The following is a 27,067-nucleotide window of genomic DNA, read 5'->3' as shown; positions in this document are numbered from 1 at the left end:
CAGAACACTCTTGGCACATGTGAAGACTGTAAGTCATAGCCAACACAACTGGACACCTGCTCTGGCATCGAAGTTTTTAGGTGAGAAAGAGCAAGTGCATCTTGGGCAAGGGTGAGCTGAGAAAAATGTTAAAAAATGTTTCTGTGTGGGATTATCTGTTTTCCCAGGAGATAGATAGCTCTTTCAGAGTCATTTGGTGAGGGCAGGAGAGTCCCTTCTGGGGTACTGACACACAGGAAAGAAGTGGTGAAACAGCACCAACCCTCAAAGAAATTCCTGTAAGACAGACCCACCCACCACAAGCAGACCTGCCAGGACCCCACTGTGGCTGCAAGAATTCCCTTCCGGGCCTAAAAGAATACCTAGGGAGCCAACAGCTCCAAAGGTGCACCCCCACCTTCCCAATATGGGAAACTCAGGCCACCAACCCTGAGTCTGTCCTTGCTCCAGGCCTCAAGGAATCTCTCTCCCAGAGTGACCTGATCTGCACAGCAGCAGGGGCATGACATGGATCCAGAGACTCTCCTGCGGCATTCATGCACTCAGCACAGGACTTGCATTCTGAGCCTGCCCAAGCCATCAGAGGACACAGCTGGTGAGGCTTCATGTCCACCAAGAGCAAAAAGGGACATTTGCAGGACCAGTCCTGCAGGCCAGATGTGACCTGCTAGCCAACAACAATCCCTGGGTGAGCAACACAACCTCGCTGTAAAGGGGCTTGAAAGCATCAGCAGATACAAGGGCACCTCAGCCTCCCCAGGGAGACACTGGCAGCACCCCTGTGTGCAGAGAGGTGCAGTTGTCCCCCAAGACCAATCAGCAGGATCCACTCCTGCCCTGACTCCCAAGGAGCTGCTCCCAGCACAGCCTCAGCCCTGTGCCAGAGCTGAGATGGGAAACACTTGTGGCTGCAGCTCCACACACGAGCGGAAAAGCCTGGGATTTATAGCACTGACTGCCTGGCATGCTCACATTTTGCTGAAGGCATCACAAGGCACACAGAGCCAGAAAGGTTCAGGACAGGCTCAGCCCACAGACTGCACCTCCTCTAGGTTTGCAATATTTTACAGCTCTACCTCCCATCAAATCGCAGCTGCAGCCAGAGGCACACGAGTGCATGGAGGGGGAAACAAGGGAGCACTGGATGGAGTTCTCTGAAAGCTTTAAATGAGATGTTAGCACAAGGACATCTTCCAGCACAAATGGGTCGGTGCCTCCACAACAGGGGCTCCCAGCTGCTCCTGGGGACTGCAGAGAACCACAGCCAGCCTCAGCACTCACACCATGTGGTCTCACAGGTCCCAGGGGCAGCGTTTGGCCTTGCTTACAAAGGTAAGAGGAGTATCTGCAACACCTCAGCAATATCAGAAGTTTCCTGTACATGCAAGAAAAACTGCAGAAGAATGGCCAAGGTCAGGACCAAGCAGAAGACTGGATCCTTAAGGTGGATGCCTGAGCAGGATTCAGGCTTGTAAAGCTTGTGGGAAGCCTGCTCAGCTGGAGCAGGAGATAAGCTTCAAGTACCATGACTCAAAGCCTTCTGTGTGCAATCTTCCACAGCTCCTCAGCAGAAGCTCCACTGTACAAGCCATACTGTAACAGCAAAGGAAGCAAGGAGCTGCCTACACCTCTCTGCAATGTAAGCTCTGCAACTGCTGCAAAGATCACTTCCTAAAAATAACTTCAAAAAGGGCATCTGACAGCTCCATGGAGAGCGTGAGAACACTCCCACCTGGGTGTCCTAGGCAGCTCCAAGAGCTCAGGAGTCTGCCCTGGAAAAGTGCAGGGAGGGAAGCTGGGTCACAGGCAGGTAGAGCCAGGACAGCACTGTCACAGGCTGAGTGTGGGCATCTGAGTTATAATCCCAGCTCTTCAAGCCCTCACATCCCTCAGCTGATAGTCCTGAAAGCCCCGGAAGAGGAGGAGCAGCTCAAGACGTGCAGAGCCCATCTCTGCTGACAGCACAAATGGGCAGCACAGATCCTCACAGTGAGCAGGGGCTTCAGTCAGAACAGCCTTCCTCAGGGAGCTGAGGAACAGCACTGCTCCTTTAAACACACAAAGCTGCTACAAGCTCTACACACATGCACTATCTGCAGGGTCAGACATTTATTTCCAGAGCAAATGAGGGTCAGGAAGTGTCTGTACTTACCAAAAATGCATGATCATCTTCACTGCAGCCTCCCAGTCCCAGACAGAAACACTTCACTTGTGACCAGCTACACTCCAGGAGGAGCGGGTCAGGGCACGCCGACAAGCATTTCTAACATAACACTGTCAGTGAGGGCAGCCTGGAGTCTTCCTGGCACAGACAGCTACTATTAAAGGTAGAGAATGAACTCCCTCTTAAGGGCGAGTGACATTTTTCCACTGCCTTTTCAAGCAAACCTCTTCCCTGAAGAGGATTTCTAGGAAACTCCTGACACACAATCCATGCTCACAGCCCTGCACACGATCCCTGAGATGCCAGGCACACACAGAATGAGACTGCACATGAACCACCTCCCACCCAGTTTTCTACAAAAAGAATCCTAAAAGAAGGATTCTCTCCAGGGGAAACCAATGGTTCCCAGAAATCAAGAAGCATGGCACAGGGGACACAGCCAAGGTCACCCAGCTGACCAGACTTCAGAAACTGTCAAAATGAGGAAGCTGGGCTGGCTCAGGCCCCCACAGCTGCTGAGCCACCCTGGTCTCTCTGAGCAGGGAAAAGGCACCCACCACCCCTGCAGGAGAGGCTACTCCAGCACCAGTGCCTGACCAGTACATCTGGTGCAAACACATCTCCAGCATGGAAGGCAGAAAAGCCTTCAAGGACCCCATGAACACTCTGCCAGGTTAAATGGTTCAGGGACAGGGGCTGGAAAAGCCGGCGGCGCTGCAGGGAAAACGCCGCGTCAGTCTGGGCCCCTGAGAAAAGGCTCGAGTTGATCCAGCTGCCGCTCTGGGCACGAGGCACAGCAAGGACACCCCAGTGCTAGGACAGGAGGCCACCTGAGGCAAGGCTGCAGCAGCTCAGGGTATGCAAGTGAGACAAATCGTGGAGGAGATGGAGGGTCAGGGCCCTCCCGCAAGCCGGCTCAGAGACCAGCTGATAGTTCATGACCTAAAAACTAAAATCAGTAGTGGGGGAGAGGGAGGGTTAACATGAACAGGAACTACAGGACAGCAAGGGCAGACACCAGGCAGGACTCACAACTCCTTACAAAACAATAAAAACAACCAACTCAGCCCACTCACCTTTGGAAACAACTGATTTGCAAATTAAAAGGGGGTGTCCACCCTCCGGGAGGGATCCAGAGCAGTTTCCTCTGCTCCCGTTTACCTCTGCTGCACCGTTCTGCCTGTTCTGCCAGGCTCTAATGAAAAGCTAGTTAACAGTTAATTATTACCCATTCAGACACACGATCCCCCACTCTGACTGCCGGCTGGGAGGGATAAGACAGTCACGTGATGCAAAAATCCCGACCTTATGAAAGCACGGGCAACTATATTTAGTTGGAAAAACGATGACCTAGCGAGCCTGCTCCTCCCTGGCCTTCCCCCTCAGAGGAGCCGACCTGCCACCTCCCCAGATCCTACCTCCATGGCACCCGGGAAGATCCTCATCCAGCAGGAGCTGGAATACTTAAAACAGGGACACCTGGCACAGGAGCAAGCCCTGTGTGCACATCCAGGCTATGCTGGGTGGAGGGGCCAGGCCAGCACACAGCCCAGGCTGAGGGACCCTCCCTCCCCGTCCTCAGTGCTCTGCAGAGGGTCACACTGTCAGCAGCAAAAGCTGATAAGCACCAAGAGCAACAAACAGGGGCCCAGCCCAAGGTCCTGGACCTTATCTTGAAAGCAGGAGGCACACTGGGAACCTGACCAGTGTGACCAGCATAGGAGACACATTCAGCAGCAATGGTGCAGCTGCTGGCTTCTCCATGCCCAGGCTGGTGATGCTCAGAGCTGGTGACAGGAGTTTGCCCCCCTGGATCAGTCTACCCCTCTCTCCTCAGGGCTGGGTGACCAAGACAGACACCGGTGTGCTGAGAACAGAGTGGGAGCCAAGGCAGCACCACTGCTGCTAAGACATGGCCCTAGAAAAAAGGTGCAACAACAAAATCCAAGAGCATCACCTGCTCCCTCTGCAGTGAGAGAGCTTCAAAGCAGAAGAAAAGCAAAAAGCCTGAGGAACAGACATCAATAATCTCTTGACATCAGCAGAAGGGTGCTCTCTGCCTGGATCCTGCTGTGGCCCATGAGACAGCACAGCCAGCGGCGCCCGTGGCATGAGCAAGAGGAGGTCACTGCAATGCTGCTGAACCCGTGCTGACACCATCCCTTTCATGGCTGTCAGCCTCTTCTGCAGCTGCATCTGGGGACTTGGAAGCTGACAAAACCCTTCCTAGGAAGCATCTGGTACGTCTCACTGTAAATATTTAACAACAAAAAGACAGGAATCGAGAGCCAAGTGCCTGCAGAGAGACCCTCCAGCTCCAAGCGTTCACACTGTCTAGGAGACCGTGCAGCTCCCACTGTGCCAGTGGAGGAGGAGAGGGGTTGTACAAGGCAGAAGTGTGAACTCGGCACAAAATATGCCTCTGGAAAACCTGTCATCTCAAAGAACAGAATGGGTTTCCAAAAAGGAGACTGTGATGTAATTCAAATAGCATCAATCCGAGTTCCTCCCGCTGTGATTCCTGGACCTTTCTGGCTGCTTTGGCAGAGGCTCCCCTGCAGGACCAGAGTGTCCCCTGAGCAGTGGCCATTTGCTAAGTGCCCACTTAACCTTGCCCTCAGCCTGCACAGCTGCAAACCTGCCTCCCTGACTGCACAGAACAGGGGACAGAAAGGCAGCACGGTGCAGAAATCCAGCTGCATCTCCTGGGGCAGGGGACAGTAACAGTGATTTGGTGGTAGGAGCAGGTGCAGCAAACTTTCCCAGGAATTTAGGGAGGTCATACCTAGGTCTCCCACTAAGCAAGGTGTCTCCATAAATGTGCTGAACAAATCTTACAGTCTCATAACCACCTAGATTAAACTGGGCACAGGTATGGGGACTTTCTCCTGTTAGTGAATCCACAGCATTAAAATCATGACAAGGCACTCAAATATCCCTGTGATCTTTGAGAACAAGGAGAAGGGCTTCTTTTTGTGCTACTTCAGGATTACTGCACCTCAGCTGAGCTGATTTCAGGCATGCTTTTCCAAGCAAAAGATACACCATCCTCACTTATGCTCCCTACCTTAAGCAAGATGCAGAGACATTCCACATTTTTCTAAATAATTCTGATAGCAACTTCCTTCCTGGGTTCACAATCACATGAATCCTGCTGCATAAACCACCCTCTCTAATGAAGCTAATTCCAGTGCTACAGGTGACTGCCTCCCATGTCAATACAGAGCATAAAAGAGTACAACACCCTAATCAGACTAAGTCTTCCCAAAGGAGTCAGGAATACCCAATTACAAAATAGTGCAACATAGCAGTTTCCTAATTTAAAAATCCATCTCCCCTCCTTTTATTTCTAAAGGATTAAAAACCACTTCCTTGCAGTGGTAGTATCACCCTCATCTCTTTATGGAAAACTTCACAGCGTTTAATTCAAAGAGGCATTTATAAACTCAAGAAAGATATCTCAGACACTGCTGACAGTTGTACAAAATGATTAGGTCAGGGTGCAGCAGATGAAAAAAAGTCATCAGGAATGGTGAAACCAAGACAGAGCATCACTTGCTGCTCTGCTGAACACCAGCGCATCCACAGCTGCACCCTGCAGTCAGCTCTGGTCTCTGGAATTCAACAAGGGCACAGGGCTGTAACAGCTGCTCAAAGAAAAGCAATTAAAGCACCCAGAGGCAGCTCCTCGAGAGGTGAGACTAAAAAGGCTGGGATCCTCCACCACGGAGAGGAGGAGGGCTGGCTGCAGCATGCAGGAGGCCAGGAGGGCACAGGCACAGCACACTAAGCTAGCAGGAGACCCACTAGAAGCGGCAGAAGTATTCCCTTTCAGAGCAGGCAGCAAATTTCACACAGTAGCAAGTTCTGGGAGCTGAACAGCATCAGCTGCCTGGCAGAAGTTTGGTGATCACAGTGAACTCATCCACAGACATCCAGCTGCAAATGTGCCCTCCCAGTCCTCCTCACCAGCATAAGCGGGAATGTGAGAGTGTGTCCCTCGGCCCACCAAGCCCAACCCTGCACCTCTCCGGGGTGTTGAAGTCTCTCAGCTTTCTATCTGAACTCCAGATCACATGGTTTGAAATGGCTCCTTCTGAAAAGCACCCTACAGCTGCCAAAAATCCTGGTTGTGGGATGTGGGAGAGGACTGAGGCACCGCTGTGCCAGACGGAAGGAAAGTGAGGCCTCTCTTCAACAACTGCTTTATTTGCAAACACTATTAGGTAACTGGGACGCAAACACTGCCGTGCTTCCACCTCCATAGTGCTCCCACGTGACACAGGGATGATCCAGGCTGAGGATAGGCCGCCACCAGCATCCTATGCTAACAAGCAGGAACATGCTCTGGGGCACTCTACAGCTACTGTGCCTACAAAATGGCTGAATTTTGGCTCAAGCACACCACCTATGCAATTCCACACCCTGATACTGCGACTCAGCATCTTCCATCACTCTGCTAACCAGCTCCTTGGGAGAGGACCAAGACACTTCTCACCCAGAGAGGAAACCAGCCATACAAACACACCTGACTAAAGCTTAAAACACAGATCCCTGATACATGTGTGGGAGTTCTGGTGACCAGAGTAAATTAACTCATTCAATAACCTCAGTCATGAAAAGGAGGTGAGGGAGTCAAACCCAACAGCCTCAGGAATGCACAACAGCTCTGGTGGCAGGAGCAGCACCACTCTGCCTCTGCCTGCTGCCTTCACCCTTCACTGTGTTTTGAGATACCACAGCTTCCAGATAAGCTTAGCGCATGGGAAGAAAAAGCATGGCACCAACTTTAAGGCTTTTCTGGAGAAAGGTATGAGAAAGACTGCACAATGTCTATGCAACTACCATTTAGAGGAATCCTGTTTAAGCTTTAACTTCTCTCCTAAAAAAAACAGACAGAACTGTAAAAAAAAGCCCCAAGCTCTGTAGGTACTGTTTTCTGCAACACTGCTGACATGTAACAAACACTTTCTGAAGCACTATCATCTGCTGCAGACACACACTCATGCCCCACCCTGGAGGCAGCTGTGCAAGGTCTCCTACCAGCTGAAGAACAGAGAATGGAATAGTGCCAAACAAAGGACATCTGAGTTCACAGCACAGGCAGACAAAACCCAATATTCAAAGAAGACAGATCTACAGCAAGGTGGAGAAAAGCCTCCTACAAACTCAATAGATGCGAATATATCCTTGCTCTTCAAAACCTGAATATTTCACTCTTACATGTTAAGAAAGCAAGAAAATAATGAGGGACTTACAAATGTAGAATCAAAGCCTTAATCCAGTGCATCCAGTAATACACCATGGCCTTGGTAGCTGCTAGAGCTCTAGAAAGTACATCCACAACTTCCATCCCTCTGTTCAGTTCAGCAACTTGAATTACAGTGCCTTCAATGCTACACCAGACCACTCTAAATCAGTGAGTTATTTTCTCTGAAATCAACTTTAAGACACCAGAGCTGATTTCCATACTTCCAACGCCTCCACCATCAACAGTGATTTATCCTCACACCACCCACGAACTGGTCAAATGGGATCCCATGTAAAGCCAAAGATGGACACAGTGACATGCCTAGGGTGACACAAGGCCAAGTCAGGCAGACTTGCATTCCCAGTGCCTTTGCTATGGCACATCCCCACATGGCACTACAGCTCTGAAACAACAGGCTCTCACTGGCTGATCCTGGTATCACTGGTTAAAACACAAACCTTTCCTTCAGTCTTGGCACTTCCACAACACCAGCCTGGATGAGGAGGAATTTTTTTTTTCCTGGCAATTTGGGAAAGGCAGGAATTGAGATCATCAATGTTTGCTTCTGAAAACTACGTTACTTTCCTGATTTGAAAACTCCATCCAGAGCAACCTTGCTCTCCCACAAGGCTGCACACACCACTGGGGCCAGGAAGTTTTTTCTTTGCACTGATGGCAACACAGCGAGCAACTTGGTTGTCCTTAACAGCAATACTCAACAGTAATACATGCACTACAAGCCAAGGGGGAGGGTCTGTGTCTTCCCAAATTACTGCAAATTCAAATATATATCCTCAGGTTCACAGACACATCTACCTGTATACAGGTAACATATAAACAACAACAATCTGAGTTACATTTGCATCTTGACACATCAGTGTTTTCAATTATGTGTGATGAGCAAGACCTACAAGTTCCCAAACTCCTTCACCCTGGACATCCAAATTTGCTATGCTACAATGTACGGGAGGAAAGAACCTTCCAGCTGTTTAGTCATCACTACATGAAAGCATAAAAGATGTCACTGCTATATGGGGATGACCAAATATTAGAGGTTTGTTTAGGAAGTTCTTTTGCTTTGGTTTTTGGGTGGGGCTTTTTTGGGTTTTGTTTGTGGTTTGGTTTTGGTTTTTTTTTACATTAATGTCCACTGCATATTCCAGACTGTACATTGCATGCACTAGTCTTCTAAGTTTGGTGAGTGCTGACTCTGAAGGAAGAGAAGTGCAGGGAAAGCAAGGGGGCAGGAAGTTTGAAGAGCTCCATTTTTATTTAATACATACCAGACTGGCCATCAGCTGGAAATATATCTGTAAAAGAAAAAAAAAGAAGATCAGTATTGGTTGCAGCTGGAGTGCAAATCATATTTAAAAGGTCTCCTCTCTCGATTTGTTTACTTTAGCTAAACAGAGGAAGTATTTTCTTAGTATCTCAAGTTAAACATCAATCCAGCTTGGAACCCACCTCAATTCAACCACTTGTTGAGAGAAAGATTTTGAAGGAGTCTGTTTACCCAAATGCACTGCTCTCATAAATAACCTTCTGCATTGGCTTCTAGCAGATAGCAGTGAGCAATAAAAAGGTTGTTGAGATGTACAAAGATCCACACAATGAGCTACTTGGTGGCAGCCCACACTCCCCCTGAGCAGCAACATCAGATGAAAATCTACAGAGAACATCTAACAGAGAGCACAAGTGGAAGCCAAGGCAAAAGTCAAGTGAGCATTCTTCTGATTGTCCTTGGTTTTGCAGCCATGAGGGACATCAGCAGCTGTGGCTGGCTCTAACACAGCACCTACACCAAACACACACCCCCATCACCAATGGACACCCGGGGCCTTGGCACATCACCCATCACACCAGGAGAACCCTTCCCTTTCCCAGCTCAGGAGTCTCTGCCAGCAGGCACAGGCCACTGCACAGGACAGATGGAGTCTGGGGGGTTCAGACCCCAAAACAGATTATTCAGCCTCCCCAGCCCCCCAGGCTCTTTCCAGTTAGAGATACAGGCCCTTCTCTTGGAGGGCGTTAGGTACTTCTGGGAAGATGTTTATTTAAGTAGCTGCAAGGACCAGAATTAATTTAAGGAGCACACAGGACAGTGTGTGTGGAAAACCCCTGCTGATAAGGCTTCCCCAGAAGATATGAAAACAGTACTTTTGAGAGAGCAATACATCATGTTTTCTTCAAGGATCCTGGAAGAGGAGGTGGAAGGAAGGCTGCCAGCAAGGCAAGGTCCTCCTGGGACAGGGGCAGGCCCCTGGCTTCTGCTTATCAGCCACCCAAAACACACATTCAGCTGGAAAATCACAAGAGTTGCAGCAAGGACTACCCCTCAGGCAGGGCAATGCTCTCTGGCCTGGGCTCAGTTCATGCAGAAGCAGCAAAAACACTCCTCTGCCAAAATTACTTTTATTTCTCTTCCTTTAACACGTTCAAGTTTGCACCATTCTCAGGCAGAGATGTTTTCATCCCATATAGGAACGGGAAGAGCCAAGCAGAGCAAAAATACCCAGAAGTTGAATCAAGACTCTCTCCACCATCATTACACAGTTATGGTCTGTAGCCATATGAAGGCATGATATCAAGGACAGCCCAGCACATCCAGAACAGTCTCCAAGAAGCAGTTTCAATCCTTTGCAAGCTGCATGTTCTACTGCAATCCTCCACCAGCCAAAATGTCCCAAATGCATTTAAACATCTTGTATTTCTGTATGGTCACTGAGGAGTTCAGGCTTCTACATCAGCAAGCTGAGACACCCTGTACTTCATAGAATCATAAAATCGTTAAGTTTTAAAAAGAGCTTGAAGATCTCAAACAAGATATAATTTATTTCCCTAGCTGGGCTTCTCTGCAAAGGAACAAGGTGGTAACACTGGTATCCCACCCTGTTTGGATTAGCTGTACCAGATGCTGCCCAAAACCTAAATAAGTAACAGCACCACAACAGTTGATAAAATAAATTCCTTTGTGCCAGCCAGGAATTCAGCAAAGCCAGGCTTTGGTAAATGTTCCCCTTGCTGTACCCTGAGGGGTGCAGTTCTCCAGTGCATTCCTGCTAGGCTGTCCCACCAACTCTTCATCAGACACACCACAGCAGAAGCAGCCATTCCCAACAGGTCCAGGCTCCAGACACCACAAATGCCACCAAATCAGGCACAGCTGCAGGCGACCCCTCAGCAACATCTCCTATCGGACGTGTCACCACCACAACTCCAAACTCACATTCCCTCAAGGTTTCCTCTCAGTTCACTGCTGTATTCCCTACTGCCCTGTCCTGCTCTAGATGTGCAGCAAGGCTCTCCTGCCTCCTCCTGAGCTCAGCCACAACTCTAGAGCAGCTTTTACTAGAAAAGCAGTGACTTGACTCAGTGGCTGAGGTCAGTAGAAAGCAAGGACAGATACAGCTCACATTCACCTCAAGAGACTTGCCAGGGCAACTCCTGTCAAGGAAAGACACTTGCATCCAGTGCTCAGCGCCCTTGTCTGGGAGAGGCTGACCTTGTCCAACTCATCACACCTATGATTAACACAGATTTGACTCCAAGCTCTTCAGAGCACAGTGAGAACACTGAGCTTGCAGGCAGCTTTCCCCAGAGCTGAGAAGAAGCACAGAGCAGTCTGTAGGACTTGCTTCGAAAAATGGGGCTGCTGGGAGGACAGATCTGAGGCAGGGCTGGTCAGGGACCAGCAGGCACAATGACCCTTTGGGACAAGTGACTTAAATTAAAAATTAGCCTACCAATTAAGGGCAGCACCTCAGGTGCCCAAGAGAAGTCTAAATCAGGCAGTGCTTTCTTTTCCCAAGAAAGCCATTGCAGGGAAGCAGGCAGAAACATATGTGGCCAGCACGTAAACCCCTGGGCTGCTCTCCAAGGAGCCCATGTGCAGGGCTGCAGGGTACCTGCATGTGCAGGTACACAGCAGGGCTGAGGCTGCCTGTCCAGGTCAGCTCCCTTCCCAGCCTTCCCAAGGCTAAAACTCAAAGAACCGAGGCACAGGGACAGGTTTTTTGCTCAAAGTCCCAACATAGAAAGGTGAAGCCAGCAAACCAGCCCCACCAATTCCTCCAGCACACACACCTGCTATCTCCCAAGCTACCCTCATGCCAGGTATCCCAACACTGCCCAGATGCTGCAGGACAATGCCTCACAGCAGCTCTCCACGATCTTGTCAGCAGCAGGCAATCCCTACAGGGGAGCCCTACCCACATAACACCCTCCCAGCCCTGCCCAGCCTGCCCTCCAGGCAGGCCAGTGGGAAGGAGCAAGAAACAACAGTATCTCAATGCAAATGAGCAGACCCACGAGATTTGGACCCTACAGTCTCACACTTCCTCCTCCTTCTTGCACACAGACACTTTTGTTTCTCAGCATGTACCCAAAATCAGAAAGATGTGGTGTCTGAGCAAAGGGACCCAGTGACCCACAGTCACCACAGAACCAGTGATATCTTCACTGCAGCACCAGGTACTCCCCAAGCCCCTGACCATTCTCCTCAGCCCTGTATAGAATCCATGCAGCCTACAATATCTCAGCAGAAAAACACATTCTGTGAATCTTCCTGTTATCAGCAAAGCAGGGTGGAGGATGGCGTGAGGAGGAGGAGGTCAGTGGTGTGCATGGCAGCTGGCAGGATGTTGGGACAGCACGGAGCATCCCTTTTAGGAACATCGAGTGAGGGTGCAGATGTGGTACAGGAGTGCTCGCTCTGAGCACCAATACCCAGAGTTACTGCACACAGCCCAGGAGATATAAATAAATTGAGGGCAGTTGTCCTTATTTTAGGTGGTGCTGGGGGTGGATCTCAATTTCAATTTTTGTCTGATTGTATTTTTACACAAAGGAGAAGACCGTATGCTAAAATGGGGCATGTAAAGAGAAAAGCTGATGCATCCACACACATACCCCCTTCCCCAGGGGCTATCTGGCTACTGCTGCTATTCAGGTATCTGGGACAGGGCCAAAGTCACCCCATTTATGAGCCCCCCATCTCCCCTCCACTGCTCCCAGAGGAAACACATGTCAACCACACTCATAGCGCTGAACCCAAACACCCACACAGGAAGCCTGTCTTCTCCCACCTCAGGAGCTACAGCTGGGAAAGGATCTCCACCACCCAGTGCCTGTCCCCAGCCCCCCTTTTCCAGTATGGACACTGCTTCCTCCCTGCAGGGCCCGGGAGGCAGCGGCTGAAGAGCAGCTCATTATCCCTGACGCAAGAGAAACGCTGACTCGTTATTACAGCAACCTGCAGCCATAACTGCCGAGGGGCCGCGGCCGCAGGCTGAGTGCCAGCAGGAACCAGCGCCCTGCTGGCCCCCCGCCTCCCATTATTACCCTTCTGCTCTCCCAGCCACGGGGAAAAACGACCTCAGAGTGCTTTATGCCACCTGCCAGACACTAAAGTGCACTGACTGGTGGAACACATTGAGCAGTGTGCTGGGTGAGGGCTGTGCACACACAGGTATGAGCACAGGGATGACAGCCAGTTCCTTGGCTGTTCCCAGTGGGACATGGGGCTCATCCACACTGCCACAAGGAAGACACCAGCTGATTTGTTCTGGCTTTCGACCCGTGAAGTTGTAACCAAATCATCCTCCACGTTCTGCAGACAAAAGACTCAGACGTCAGCAAAAAAAATGACCTCTCCAAGGTCACAGGGGGACTCACAGCAGGGACGTGACCAGAACTCGATCACAATGGCTCCAAAGCTGCAGGGCTGCACTGCCTGCCCAGGAGAGGGACTGGGCAGGGAAATGCTGGTGGATGGCAGGATCGATTGGTATCTCTCCTCTTAACCTGACCTGCTGCCCAGCAGGGACGATCCAGGCAGGATAAAGGTCCAAATTACACAGTCCAGCATGTACTGCAAAGAGACCAGAGCTGCTTGAATCTCTTCTCTGGCCCTATGCAACATTTCAGTTCAAATCTGTCACCTGGCACCCCCTCAGAGTCCAAGGCAGTGCCTGCACAGGTTCCCGAGACAGTTACAGGACTCTTCAAAGCAACACTCAGCAGAGAAGGTGGCAAAGTCTGCTAGGGAAAAGCAGCAAAGCAAGAAACCCTAAACCCGAAGATTAGCATGGCCAATTTTATCCCTCCTGAGATCTTGTTTGCTTCCTGTTCCCCTCCTTTGTTACCTGCTGAGCAGGATTGGGGAGGGTCCACCTCTCAGTCACCCAGATCATTCCAGCCCTCTCCAGCTGCCAGGTCCACACTAACACCTCCCATGCCTCTCAACTAACTGTAAGATATTTACCCCCTCAAAAGAGAAGCTGAAGCATGAGACAGATGGGTCAATCCTAACATGATGCTGGCTACGTCCCAAGACCTGTTACGGCCTGTGCAAGAGAAACAACAAAAAAAAATGTACCAAAGAGTTTAACCCAAATCACTTCCTCTGCAAAGGTATCCACACGAGCAGTATCTGCTAAGGGCTTTTCCGATCCCTGCCAAGAGGAAAGGTTAGATTCGTTCTCAGGCACCCCCATCACCTACATTGGCTCAAGAGCTGCAGCCAGTGTGAGCTCTGACATCAATTTCCCACAAACCACAGGGAAACAAATGCTTGAAATAGGTTTTCAGTGTATAAACAGCTGTGGATTTGGTGAAGTTCAGCTGTGGTGCCCCCGCTATCTTCATGTACTTGAAAAGTAATCACAAAGTTTCAAGAGGAACAACCCCGGGGGAAAAAACCACCTATTCCAAAATCAGAGCACTATCTGGGATGAGTCCCTAACTCACTCCACACCACACACTAAATGAGTACCTCAGTGATGTTCAGTGTCCTCCAGATGGAAGGGAGCAGGGCAGACCCAGCAGGGCTGTGACACCAGCTGGACACACAGTCACCAGCAGGACCAGCACCGTGCCCTGCAAAAACACCTTTCAGAGATCCACATGGATGGATGGAACAGGGTCCAGGTCTCTTCTCCAAGCACCAGAGATGCCAATGGGGTTCTGGGGAACCTGACCAGAAGAATGAGAGCTCTCCAGACAGTCCTGCAAATCCAACACTCGCATATGCACAGGCACACAAGGAATAACTGGAAGGTCACAGGCTGTTGTTTCTCCCATCCCCTTATCAGTGCTTGCACTGGAGAGAACAAACACTGGGTGTTCTTTCTCTCCCATTAACCCCTTCCCCTCATCTCCAAAGTGGAGTAGCACCAAAGTGCTGCTGCTCCAGAGCATGAACTCAACAAGGGGCTTCAGATTACTCTTCCCATGGAGCAGCTGGTGACCCATCTCTCTGCCTCACATCCTTTAATCACCAGTAAGCCTGGAGTGATACCACTGGACGCCTCAGGCCTTCCAGGAGAACAGCCCTACATGATTCTGGTCCAAATGATCACAGTCACCCTACCCAAACTGCTCTTTAAGCCACTGGGTACTGAAGAGACGCTAAAATTTCTGGCACAATCAAGCAAAATACATGTCTCAGAGTCTTGTTTAAACACAGGATGCATTTTGGTGTGGCCTGGAAGCCAGCTGGATCCCACACTGTGGAAACTGATACAGGACAGTGTTTCCCTCTGACAGGGATGTCACTCTCAGAGCTGCAACACACTTTTCTGCTTGCACATCAAGGACAGACACAAACTCCAGAGGGGCTTTGCCCAAGGACAGATCCATCTCCATACAAAGGAGAATCCATTAATGTACTCAGAAATCCATGAAAGAGGATCCCACCCCACCTCCTCAAATGCACCAGTATCCTGGCAAAGCCCCACAAAATCAGACAAGGATGCCATAAATCCTTATGAAAACCCCAGAAACTGAAAACTGCAAGGCTCTCTCCACCTTTGGGCTGCAGGCAGAGGGCCGAGCAGGGGGTTGTAGGATACACAAGGCAGCACAGTGAAGACAACATAATTAAATCTCTTAACTGAATTACAAATCATCAGACACATAGTCTGAGGTGTTCCCTCCCTCTGGCCCTGGATATCTGCTTGGTTTTAATCAAGCACAGCCATTCCAATCACCCTCCAAACTCCATGCTTGCTTGGTTACACTCACTGCTGACAATTACATCAACTCAGATTTCACCTCCAATTGAAGCTAAGAGGGTTATCTTACTGCAATCTGCCATGTCTCCTCCAAATCATCTTCACAATTGTCCTTACAGGTTTAATTTTAAAATTTAAAACCATGGCTCATTTACAGCAAATTCCACCCTGGAGAGTATGCAAATGTCACACTTATCATTCCACAGTTAAAAAAACACAAACAAACCCCCCCCAAAAAAACCAGCAACAGTGAGCTTGTAGAGCTCACCTGAGATTGGGAAACCAAAAGAAAAGTCCCCTTTTTGTTCAGCTCAGTACAAGACCCTCTGCAGTGGCAGAGGATTTCTGAGCACTCAAAAGATGTGTGAGATCATAGCCAGTATTCCCCAGAGCTCTCAAGGTTGAGCTGGGAGTTGGGAAGTGAAATTCAGTATGACTACAGTGAAGTCTCATGCTTTGTCACCTGAGCACATGGTGGGACACCTCTGTGATTCGCTCTTCTCTATTGCTAGGTGGAACCCCGTACACAAATCCCATCACTCTTCTGTCTCAGTCACAGTAAAAACCTCCCGATCATATTTTTGGGATGTGCTTCTCCACGTTTCAGTATCTGCTGCTACAGACACATCATTTCTCAGCATCACACATACTGGTGTCACTCCTTACAGTTAATTCTTCATTCTGTTTTTCACTCTACTTTTCCCCTTCGCACAGCCTTGCAGCTGACCTGCCAACATGAGCCCACCTGGAGGTAACACAGCTATGGTAAAGTGCTTCAGTCACTCCTTTAGGTTCCTCTTTTTGTGCTGAATGAGGCCAAGAGAATTGCTTTTTGTTATTGTGGTTGTCTTTATTTTCAGTAGGCTTGTTCTGTGAGGTTAGGAGAGCTGACACAGACTTTTTACTACTTGGAAGTGTAACCTTTCCAGTTATAGCAAAGGCATAAAAATTGCAAAGAATCCTAAGGGTCTTGCAGGAATAAACTCAGTGCTTCTTTAGCAATATATAATAAAAAAAAAGGAAGATGTGACCTTGGAGAATCCAAAGAAATTAATTTCCTGTAGTTTAAGTGAAAGCTGGCTTATCACACATTTGAGTGTTGCTTCTTAGCTGTGACTTCTCACTATTTTATTCTGCAACCAGCTTCATCATCTGCAAATGTGCAAACCACTCAGTTTAGTAGCTAAGACTTGGTAAAATAATCACTCATTTACATCAGTGACCAGAAGCTTTCAAAAGCAGTCATAAAGAAAAAAAAAAAAAAAAAGGCTGTGTGATTTAGTGTAGAGGCTGTATACATATCAGAAATAATCGGCTTAAAGAAAGTGCTCAGTATTTAGCAGCATACCCACCTCCAAGTTACCAGGCAGGTAAAACACCAGTCTCCCCATACACCTTTTCTCTTACTTTCCCATCCACAAAACTCTACCCTTGCCTCATTTTTGTGGTTTTTCCAATTTCATAGTTGTTTCCCCACATATTTAGCCAGAAAAAAACTCACCTCTCAGTTTTTTTCAGACTCCTTAAAAGCTAACTTATCCAGCCCTGAAACCCCTGTGTCTTCTCCAAGCATTCACACTGCAGGCAAGTCAAAGAAGTCAAATGACTACCAGGAAAGGAGAAGCAGTAAGAGCCCCCTGTGCCGGCTCCCTCTGGCGCAGCCATGCCCTGCAGACTGCAGAGTCACTCTGCAGGAGCTGCACACGCCATGCTCAGCTGGAAAAACGTGCTCAGCACTGTGCCCGGGACAGGCTCCGCTGCCTCCCCCGAGCTGTGCCCCCACACCTGCGCCAGGGAGAGCGAGCACCCCCCTGTCCCACCTGCTGGACCCCACCTCGGTCATGCAGGCCCTCCCGGCCAGCAGGAAGGACACACAGCACATTTCTGTCCCCTGTCCAGCTTCCCAACCATGCTTTAACTCTGTGCCAAGGACGTGTGAGGTTCACCAGCCCCAGCCGAGTGCCCATTTCTCCCGCTTGCTCCCCAGCTGCCACGGTCACCAAGGGTTCACTGACAGAGATCAAACGAGTGACACTGAGGAGCACCAGAGATGCTTCTCCTCCAACATCTTCCTCGTGGGGCAGGGACGCCTCTCCTGGGCCCCATCAGCAGCCAGGGCTGCTTTGGGGAGCAATTGGGAGTGGAGAGCAGCACCTGCTAGAGCAGCAGGTTACAGACCTGTTCCCAGCCACTTGAAGGGGTGTCCAGCAGGAAGCAAATGCGCTTCCCCAGGAGCACAGGTCAGGGCACGCTGTGTCCTCCAGCACATTGCGAGTGCCACACGTACTCTGCAGGAACCAGAGAAACATTTTCTATATCAAGAGAGCAAAGGGCATTTGTGCCACCACAATCAGACTGAGCCACATCACACAAACAACCACCCTCACTGACCACTACTAAAGGAAATTAAGGTTTCCACCTGGCCTGTTGTGACAGAGCACCCAAGCCAGCCAGGGCTACCATGGTCACCTCCAACACATCATCAGTCTGCAGCAGAGAACTCTACCAAACCTTATAGTTTGTCACCACACAAAGGAACAAAAGACTCAAACCAACAAAGTAAAAATAAAATCACAACCACTGTAGAACACTGAACCCTGCTGTGTGCTCCCATACAACCCTGAAGCACATGGAAATGTCAAGGGAAGCTTCTGCTCCTAAGTCAGCTTTGCTCCAGAAGGACAGTGAAGGTAACGCACTGATAAAGCAGCTATTAGATGAGTGAGTTCTCAGCCCTTCCTCCCTTCTCCTTGCATGTCTCAGCAGAACATCCCCCAGTATACGTAGCTTTAATTCTGCAGGAAGAGCTCTTGATCCTGGCAATATCCACAGCGAGTGTCAGACCAAAGCTGGGCTGAGTGACCTGCTAAGGATGGCTCCAGCAGCTCAACCAGCACCATCAGCCTGGTGCGACACTGAAACCAGCAGAGACACAACACATCACACACCAGTTTGCTCAGGAAAGGCAATCCATCCACGAAGCCCCCAGACTTCAGCAGAAATGTGTGCTCCGACAGAGGAAAGTTCAATTAAGAGGATCTTCTAGAAACCTCCAATTACAGGATGAGCCTCCCTTTAGAAACATGTTGACACTTGACCACAGTTTCCATAACCTTTCCCAAAAACAAAAGTTTATCTTGCACAACATTAGAACTGCTATCAGCAAACCTATTTCCACCAAATGCCTTGTGCCAGTTTTTCCTTCACAGCTGTGTGACATTCATGTGCACACCCACTTCTCTGTTTGCCAAGCAATCCAGGCCGACCCTGACCCAAAATTTCCCCACACAGAAATCTGGTAATTGATTTATTCAAGGCCAAATTCAGTTGCCATTTGTTCTGCTCACCCATTAGCATTACCTAAATACACAAGTAGCTCTAAGTTCTCCCAGCACTGCACTAACTTCTCTGAAGCCTTTCTTTTCCGTTTCCTTTGACCTCAAGTCAGGCAGCTGCATCATTTGATACAAGATATTCAGATGAACCAGTTATTTCAATGCAAGGAGATGCGTCTCCCAACTCCATTCAGACCTCACTTACAAGGACCTGGAACTGCAGAACGAGTGGATTCAAAGCCCAGTTTCAAGTCAGAAAAGGAACAAATGCAGAGCTGGCCATGTCAGAGACCACAGAGTGGATCCAGAGATCCACCCAGAGCTTTAGCCAACCCCAGGAGACAACTTCTTGGCCATGAAAAGCTCCACCTAGACAGCACTATCACCATGGGAGAGCTCAGCAGTATTACCAAGGTTGCATCACTTCTTTTCCCAAGCTCCCTATGTACACAGCAAGCCAGGGATTTGTCAGAGCCAGCAGTGTTGAGATTCAGGCCCTTGGTAGGAAGTCAGCACAGGCTTCAATGCTAAGATGACCAAAGGACAAGTGACATATTAAAGACCGTAATGCAAATGTATATCACGGTTGGGAATGAACAAAGCTCCTCTGACCCAAGGGTAAGAGCACATGTAATAACTGCAGGGGTTAAAGCATTCAGCCTGGTCTGAACAGCAAGCACAGCTTTCTACTAAAATGCCCATTCCTTATTTTGCCAAACAAGCACATCCACAGAGATGGTTCTGGAGATTCATTATAGTCTCAAGTATGTAAAGAGCAACCTAACTCTATCCAAGTCTGCATATGGCATTGCCCTGAAGGTAACTTCACACTGTTTGAGTACAGTAAAAAGATCTGGTGTCATAATTTGGAAGGGAGAGCAAAGCATTGCAGCCCCAGCGCCCCCACTTCCAGTCCTGCTTTCCAGACTCGATTTGTCTCCACATCCAAACAAAGTCCTTCTGCTGCCCCAATGCTGGCAGAAATCTCCATGGCACGACGAGCAATATAAAGTTTAAAAGACGAGCTGTGAGGGTAAGGAGATGGCTGGAGACAATCCTTCAACAATGGCTTGGACCTGGCAATCTGGAACTGGAGGTCGCAGGAGAAGCAGGCACTGAAACTCAGCAACCAGGGCCAGTGAGTCAGCTCCCAGGAGCTGCGCTGCATTCCCCAGCCTTCTCTGCCCGAAACAAACAGTGCAGAACAGGGCAAAGGTCCAGCAGAAAGCTGAAGGGCAAAGGTATGTGGGGGAGGGAAAACACTAACTCTTTTTTTTGAGCAACAAGTTCCAGTCACCCTCATCCTCCCCAACAAGATGGGAAGAGTTACTCAAACGTGAGTTGTGGGACTGGAACAAAACAGGAGTTCGGAGAGGAAACTTGGGGCAGCGGTGGGGGCCTCCTGCTGCGATAGCAGCTCTGTTGCAACAGCCAGAAGAGCTCCATACTACGTGCCACGACAGAGTGAGAATTGCCCAACACTTTGGAAATAGGTGTGTGCAGGACTACCAAGCTGGATACCTGAGCAAGCAGATGTGTGTGTCTACTCTGAACACGAAGAAATGCCAATGGTAAAACAAGCTTCCCATCCCTCTTATCTCCTGTACTGGAGGCTGATTTCAAGGAAAGCCCTATGGGGAGTTAGTCAGCAAGGGGTGAGATGCTAATGAACCTTCCCCTGCCTTCTCCTCAGTACCAGTAGCCAAGTCAGACTCTGCTCAGGCATAAAGCAACACGCACTCTCAACAACAGTCAGCTCACCCCTGGTGCTTGCTGCTAGCAACTAAGGTGTGCCTTCTGGAAAGTACTGCCTATCCACCCAGCACACTTGCCAAACAGCATGCAGGAAACTCTACTCAAGAAATCAAAGTACCTCCTGCCATCTCCTCTAGGAAATACACTGCTTTCCCTGGCCAAGCACTTACAAGGAGAATTTTAAAAGTTAGCCCAGGCAAAGCTGAGCGATTGCAGCGCCAGTCATTAAAACCTGCGTGTTCTTACTTCCAAGATGTAAATGGCTTTAAAAATAAAGAAGTGCCAAGTGCCTTGATGCAACATTTCTTGAAATACATCCAGCGGGTTTTCAAAACGGGGTGCTGTTAACACCTGTCCTCACCAAGGCTTGCATCAGCATCAGCCCTGGTGCAGGGCACAGCGGAGGAGTACAACATGTTCCAGAAGGTCGAGCATTTTTAACTGCAAGCCACACTTCTCATCTACAGAAGAACTGAAGAAAACACTCTGAATTTGGTTTATAGCCGGTAGTGCAAAGCTGGTTTTGCCAGAAAACGTTTCCTTCACTACCACAGACACACATACACTACCATCATGTGTCAATCAGGCTGCTGGCTGCATTTATTTACATGATAAGAAGAGAACATGTAATAATGAGGGCATGGTCACACAGACCTTGCTACTAGATCATCAGAGAGTAAAAACGAGACATCATTACAGCTCTACACCGTTCCTCACAAGCAGTCAGCAGTGTCAAGTACAAGCTTTGCCACATGGGACACAACCATGCGTACTTTAGGACTCAAAGGATCCCCCCTCTCTCTCACAGAAACACACACGAATAAAAAGATAATGTGAATCCTGTCAAGAGATCATGAAAATTTTCTGGTGTGCTACTCCAGAAGAGCCTCAGCCTCCTCCACTCACAGCATCAGCAGTATCACTGGTGTCTAACTCGACCTTATGGTTGCCCCACTTACTGCCAAGCCATTGTGCTTTTGGGAGGTTAAGAAGCAAGGAGAGGCTTCACTTCAAGAGCCCTCCATCCTGCAAAAGGAGAAAGCTTTGCTCGAACATCCTATTATATTACAGGCTTCACTGCCAACTATGAGCATAAAAATACTGCAGCAGGTAGGCAAGGCACAAGCTTCTAAAGGTAAATCCTAATCCATGAAAAAACGACCCTGCTCTTCAGTCCCTGTGTCAGGCTCCAAATGCACTCAACTTGCCCAGCTGTGGCAAGTCAAACAGTTCAAAACAAGCTGGTGTTTTGACCACCTGGAGGTGGATTTGTTAAGCTCTCCCCTACCCATATTCCAACACGGACAGCAGAAACTCACCAAGATCTTGCAGGTGGCTGTTTTCCCTGAGCTCAATGCTTTTACTTTTATAAGCACCAAATCCAACGCAGGCCATTACAGAATGCGTGGACACCTAAGGAGAAGGTCTTGTCCATTAAATCTGCTCTATGGGTCTATAATTAATATAATCATTATAAAAAAAAAATACAGCTTTCAAAGCCTGTGAAACAAGTCATAGAGGGATCCCTTTATCTTTACAGAGTTGTCTGCACTGCACTCTCTGGTCTCCTCACTACCTCTGGTGGATCAGGGCTGGAAACATTTACTATCTCCAGCACACAAGCACTGCACTGGGAACACAGCTGGATTATGAGCAAAGGCCTTGTAAGCTCTGCTGAGAAACCAAAAGAATTCCAGCAGTGACTTTCCAGAGTTCAGAAGCTCTCAATCCACTTCAAGCATAGAAAAAGTCGCTTTTCTTGGGTGATCCTCCTGGAGGTCACCGCAACATGACAACGCACCTCACCAGCTGATTCTTTCACACAAATTCACGCTCCAGATCTTTTTTGGTAAGTGCCTGCCAAAACAAATCCTCCACCCAATGAAATGAAGACACAACATGCAAACTCTACAAGAAGGTACCTGGGTGCAGGGCTGCCAGGCAAGGTCAGCTGCCAGCCTGCCTCTCGTGGGAGCTCACCAGCCGTGTTTATTTTACACGTTTTCTCTTCTGCTAATGAACACGCAGCAAAAGAAACAATGGCCCAAGAGAGGAGAGCCAGGCAGCAGCACTGGGGGCACTGCTGGAACCAGTCGCTGCTGCCAAGTGTCCCAGAACGCTCCACTAACAAATTCCATTTTTTAAACACCTTTGGGAATACAGAGACAACTGTGCTGGGCCCAAGGACAATTCCGAGCGTTGAGGCATTACTCCCTTACCCTACAACTGCGTGGACACGCTAATGACACACCCTCACTCTCTCCCTCAAATAATCATCCCAGGAGTTGTAAGGGCCCCCTGCTTGTGCTGGGCAGCTGCCTCGGACAAATCATACACCTTTGTAAGGGATGAGGCTGGTAATGAATCTGGACACTCCTTACACAGGAGACCCAAACAGGAACACTCAACCTTGCAGTTCTGCATTTTTTGTTTTTTTCCTTGGGATCGTTATCTCAGAAGGCATCACAATAGAGTGCAACCTTCACACAAAGGAGCAATGTGACCAGTTTTGTGTCATAACGCACGAGGCAAATGCACAGCGACACTGTCCTGGATTTCCTTAAGCTTTGCTTATGTGCATGGCTACAATGACAAACCACCAAACAATCCAAACACAGACTTCTACCTGGCACGATTAACTTGTCCTCTATACTTCCCATTAAGATGACAGCTTTCCAGGTGGAAATTGCAGAGCTGTCCATCTCCCAAAGATCAATAACTCTGATGAATCACCATGCTAGGTAGTAACAGTTCTTACAAAACACTGGCACGTACAGTAATTGGGGATCTGGTGGCACAGCTGGCAGCGTGATTTCAGAGCTAATAGAGACAGGTAGAAAAAGATTAAGTCTTTCATAAACAAGACTCTTAGTGAAAACTTCTGTGTTTTTCTCCTACTCCCGATTCACTTGAAGCAGGTACGAGAGGAGCGCAACACCCATCCCAACAGGCGAGGAAATGGTGTTCTGCAGTTTTAGCCTTTGCTGACGACAGCAGGGGGTTACAAGCGCAATTTGGACAGCGCAGCCCCTCCACTTCCCTTTTCGGGGACCCCCCGTTCCCCAGCCGTGCCCCCAGCCCGGGGCAGCGACCGCGCCGGGCAGAGCCGCGCTCGGCCGCGGCCCCCGGCCCCGCCGCCGCCATGAGTCGGCAGAGAAAGGCGGCGCGGCCTGCGCGGGGGAGCCGCGGCCGCGCACACGTGGGCAGCGCAGGCCGCGGCCCGGGGAAGGGCCCCCGCGGGAGCGGCGGGGCCGCGCTCCCGGGGGAGCCGCACGCCGGGAACCGACCACGTTGCCGGCGCTGCTGCGGCGGAATGCCGGGAGCGGGAGGGGAGGGGGGGCCGCGTGTCCGCCGCCAGGCCCGCCCGCCGCCGCCGGGCCCCCGGCGCCCTCCGCTCGCCACCGCATGGCCGGGCCGGGCCGCGCTGCCCTCCCCGCCTCGTGGCCGCGGCCGGCGCCGCCGCTCCCCCCGCTCCCAGCGCGCCCCCCGCCCCGCCGCGGCCCCGCAGGCCGCGGGCGCGGCCCCACGCCGCGTGTGCCGCATGGCGCGGCCGCCCGGGGCGCGGTCGGCGGCGCACCCGGCCCCCCCTCGCCCCGCTCCCAGCGACCCCCGAGCACCCACCGGGAGGCGACTGCCCGTTCACGGCCGGTGCGTTCTTCGTCCAGGGGTTCACCTTGGGCGGCGGGGCCTCGATGAACTCCCGGCGCCCCGCGCCGCCCGCCTCGCCGCCGTCCTCCGCCTCGCCGCCGGCCCTCAGCAGGCTCTCCTTCTCCTGGTTGTTGCTCTCCTCCTTCTGCTGCTTGGCGCTGGGCGGCCTCGGCGCCGCCGGCCCGCCGTCGGGGCCCATGGGCGGCTCGCCCTTCTCCCGGCCGCCGTCCTGCGGCGGCTTCAGCACCAGGGCGCGCTCCTCGGCGGGCAGCAGCGGGGCCGTGCCGGGCAGCAGCGCCTCCACCTGCGTCGCCATCTGCGCGCCCCCGAGCCCCGCCGGGAACCCCCCGACCCCGGTGCCGCCGCAATATGGAGCCGCGCGGGGACCACGCGACTGCCGCGGGGGCGCGCACCGCCCGCCCGTGCGCGCCGCCGGCGAGGGGAGGGGCGGCGCGGGGCGCGCCCCCGCGGGGCGGCCGGCGGCGCGCACGGGCCTGATGCAACGCCCGGCTGAGCCGGGGGGGCGGGAACGGGGGGGTTTAAAGGGCACCGGCCCCTTCCCGACATCCCGGCCCCGCTGCCCGGCTGGGAGAGGACGGGCTCGGGCCGGGGGTGCCGCGAACTCCGGGAACGAACGCACCAGTGGAGCCCCGGAGTCCCCGAACCGGCTTGGACTGAGTCTCCCCGGCCGGCATCAGCCAGGAGCCGAGGGATCGGGATGTGCTCGGTCACCCACGCCTGGGGATAATGGGATAACGTGGCTGGAAAGTGCAGAAAGGGACTTGGTGCGTGTCCTGGGGAATCACGGAGCCACAGAAACGGTCAGGTTGGGCCAGCTGGTCCCACCTCCCTGTGTAAACAGGGCTGTCCCGGGGCACATGGCACAGGACTGCATCCAGACGATTCTTGAATATCTCTGGGGAGGGAGACCCCGCAGCCTCTCTTCTCTCTGTTCCAGTGTGGGTCACTGCACGGTAAAGAAGTTCTTCCTTGTATTCAGGTGGAGCTTCCTGTGCCTTAATTTTTGCCCATTGCCTGTGTCATATTGCTCAACACCACCGAGAAGAGCCCTGCTCCATGTGCTTGGCTCCCCCCTTTAGATATTTATACGCATTAATGAGGGAGAGCCCACCTCTCGTCTCCTGTGCCCATCAAAACCTTTGTTTGAGTAGGCTAAAATATTTAATTGATCTCTAGCTGCTAGAATGTCACTTGCTCATCACGATCATTAATATTCCTGGTATTTGTCTTCAATTCTTGCAGCCAGCAAGACAGCGACTGCAGACGGTGTGTGTATGTGCACATGAGTTATACACATTCAAAAGGCAACTTGCACTGCTGATACCATTTAGCACAACCTGCCTAATTCACAGCAACCCTTACTTGATACTTTTTTTATTTAATGCAAGCCTCCCCCAGCCTCTTTCCCTCATCACAGCGAGCACACCACTCTGCTTCTGCCCGGAGAGGTTCATCTGGAAGTCCCGGCATGTCCTGCAGCCCCAGGGACACATCTATGCAATCCCTGCAGGAGACCCGTCAGCATGACAAGGCACTGAAGATGTAGCTGCCAGCTGCTGATGCGTGGAGAAGGATGAAAAGCTGATTTCACTGTTGGAAGGAAAGAAGAAAGTGAGAAACAAACATGAGCTCAGCACAACATTTAGAAGGGCAACAGCATCAGGGCTCTGGCAGATCCATAGAGGGAGTCCCAGGCTGTCAGGGATGCTCCACTGAGACCATCTCAGCTCTCTGTGTGCCCTGGTATCCAACCTCTTGGCTCAGAGAGTACCCTCCTGTGCCACAGCCTCAGGGATCACCAGCACTTACCCCACATCATTCAAGAATTTAGCCAGTAAAATTCCATAAGGAAGTTTAAGTGTAACTCCAGAAGGAGTCTGCTGGCCTGGCTGGCTCAACTGAGCTGCAGTAACCCAAGCCACATCCTGTGCTCCTGTGCCCAGTCCCTGATGTGCTGGGGGGGTCCCTGCACTCCTCATGAGTGGGACCTGGGAGCTGCACAGCTCCCAGCCAGTCTCCCACCTACACCCTCTCTAGGAGCAGCTCCTGGCATGGGGAGCACAGCTGGGTGAGGAAGCCAGCTGCAGCCAGGAGGCCAGTGGTGTCCCTCACCTGTCCCCCAGGCAGGGTGCAGGGTTCCAGCTCGGTCCCTGTGGGACACTGCTCTGCTGCCACGTGAGCGGGAACGAGCCCGCGGTGGCCAAGAGCCAAACTGGCTCCAGAGCTGCCAGGCAGGAGGGAGCTGGGCAAATCTCAGCCTCATGCAGTGCCCAGCCAGGCCAAACCCCAGCAGGTGCTCAGAGTTAGAAAATAAATGCACGAGCAAGGGGGAGAGAGGGAAGTGTCCCTGCAAGCTTCTTGCATCAGCTGTAGGGAACATCAATTGACAGCTCAGCTCTCAAACACTCATCCTTCGTGGGAAGGGAAGCTGAGTGTGCACCATCTCCATGCTGGCCATGTCCAGCAAGCTCCATGTGCTCCATTCCTCCCTTGGTGTCCTCACCTCTGCTGGACCCGTCTTGCCCTGCTCTGCCCAGCATCCACAGCACTTGGATATTCTGCTCCTCCCTCCAGGGCCTTGCTGAGAAGCAGCCAAGGAGTCTCCACATTTCTGCAGCGCAATTCACTGGGAAGTAATCCATCTCTGCTTTCCCCAAATTCAACAAAAGCACCTGACTGGCATCCCCAGTCCTGCTCCTCTAGCTCATCCTTCACCCCAGCTGTGTCCCTGTGCCTGCCCAGACCCCCTCAAGCAGCTCCTTGTGCTGGCCCTGCGCAGGCTCTGAGGCAGCAGTCTCCAGGGAAACTCCTCTGCTGAGCAGTGATTTGGGCAGGAGCTCCCCACCTCCCTTGCTCCCTGTACAACAGCTTATTTATTTCT

At 51.1% G+C, this 27,067-nt stretch overlaps 1 protein-coding gene across 3 annotated transcripts in view; it reads right to left on the bottom strand.

Annotated features, from left to right (window-relative positions):
- Positions 1–24,521, bottom strand: part of LARP1 (La ribonucleoprotein 1, translational regulator) — a 39,813-nt gene extending 15,292 nt beyond the window's left edge. For 2 of the 3 annotated variants that reach the window (XM_084215584.1, XM_084215585.1), the window contains exons 1-2: positions 24,139–24,521; positions 8,699–8,725 (exon numbers count right to left, since the gene is read on the bottom strand). In XM_084215584.1, coding sequence (XP_084071710.1) covers positions 8,699–8,725; positions 24,139–24,481 — 370 coding nt within the window. In that variant the 5' untranslated portion in view covers positions 24,482–24,521. Of the gene's footprint in view, positions 1–8,698; positions 8,726–14,187; positions 14,411–24,138 lie in introns of those variants that run through there. The other variant, XM_084215586.1, reaches the window with a different exon arrangement.
- Between the last annotated feature and the right edge of the window lie 2,546 nt (positions 24,522–27,067).

Source organism: Fringilla coelebs (genome assembly GCF_963513975.1).
Source record: "Fringilla coelebs genome assembly, chromosome: 15".
Lineage (NCBI taxonomy): Eukaryota > Metazoa > Chordata > Aves > Passeriformes > Fringillidae > Fringilla > Fringilla coelebs.
This window is presented reverse-complemented; position numbering and strand designations above follow the sequence as displayed.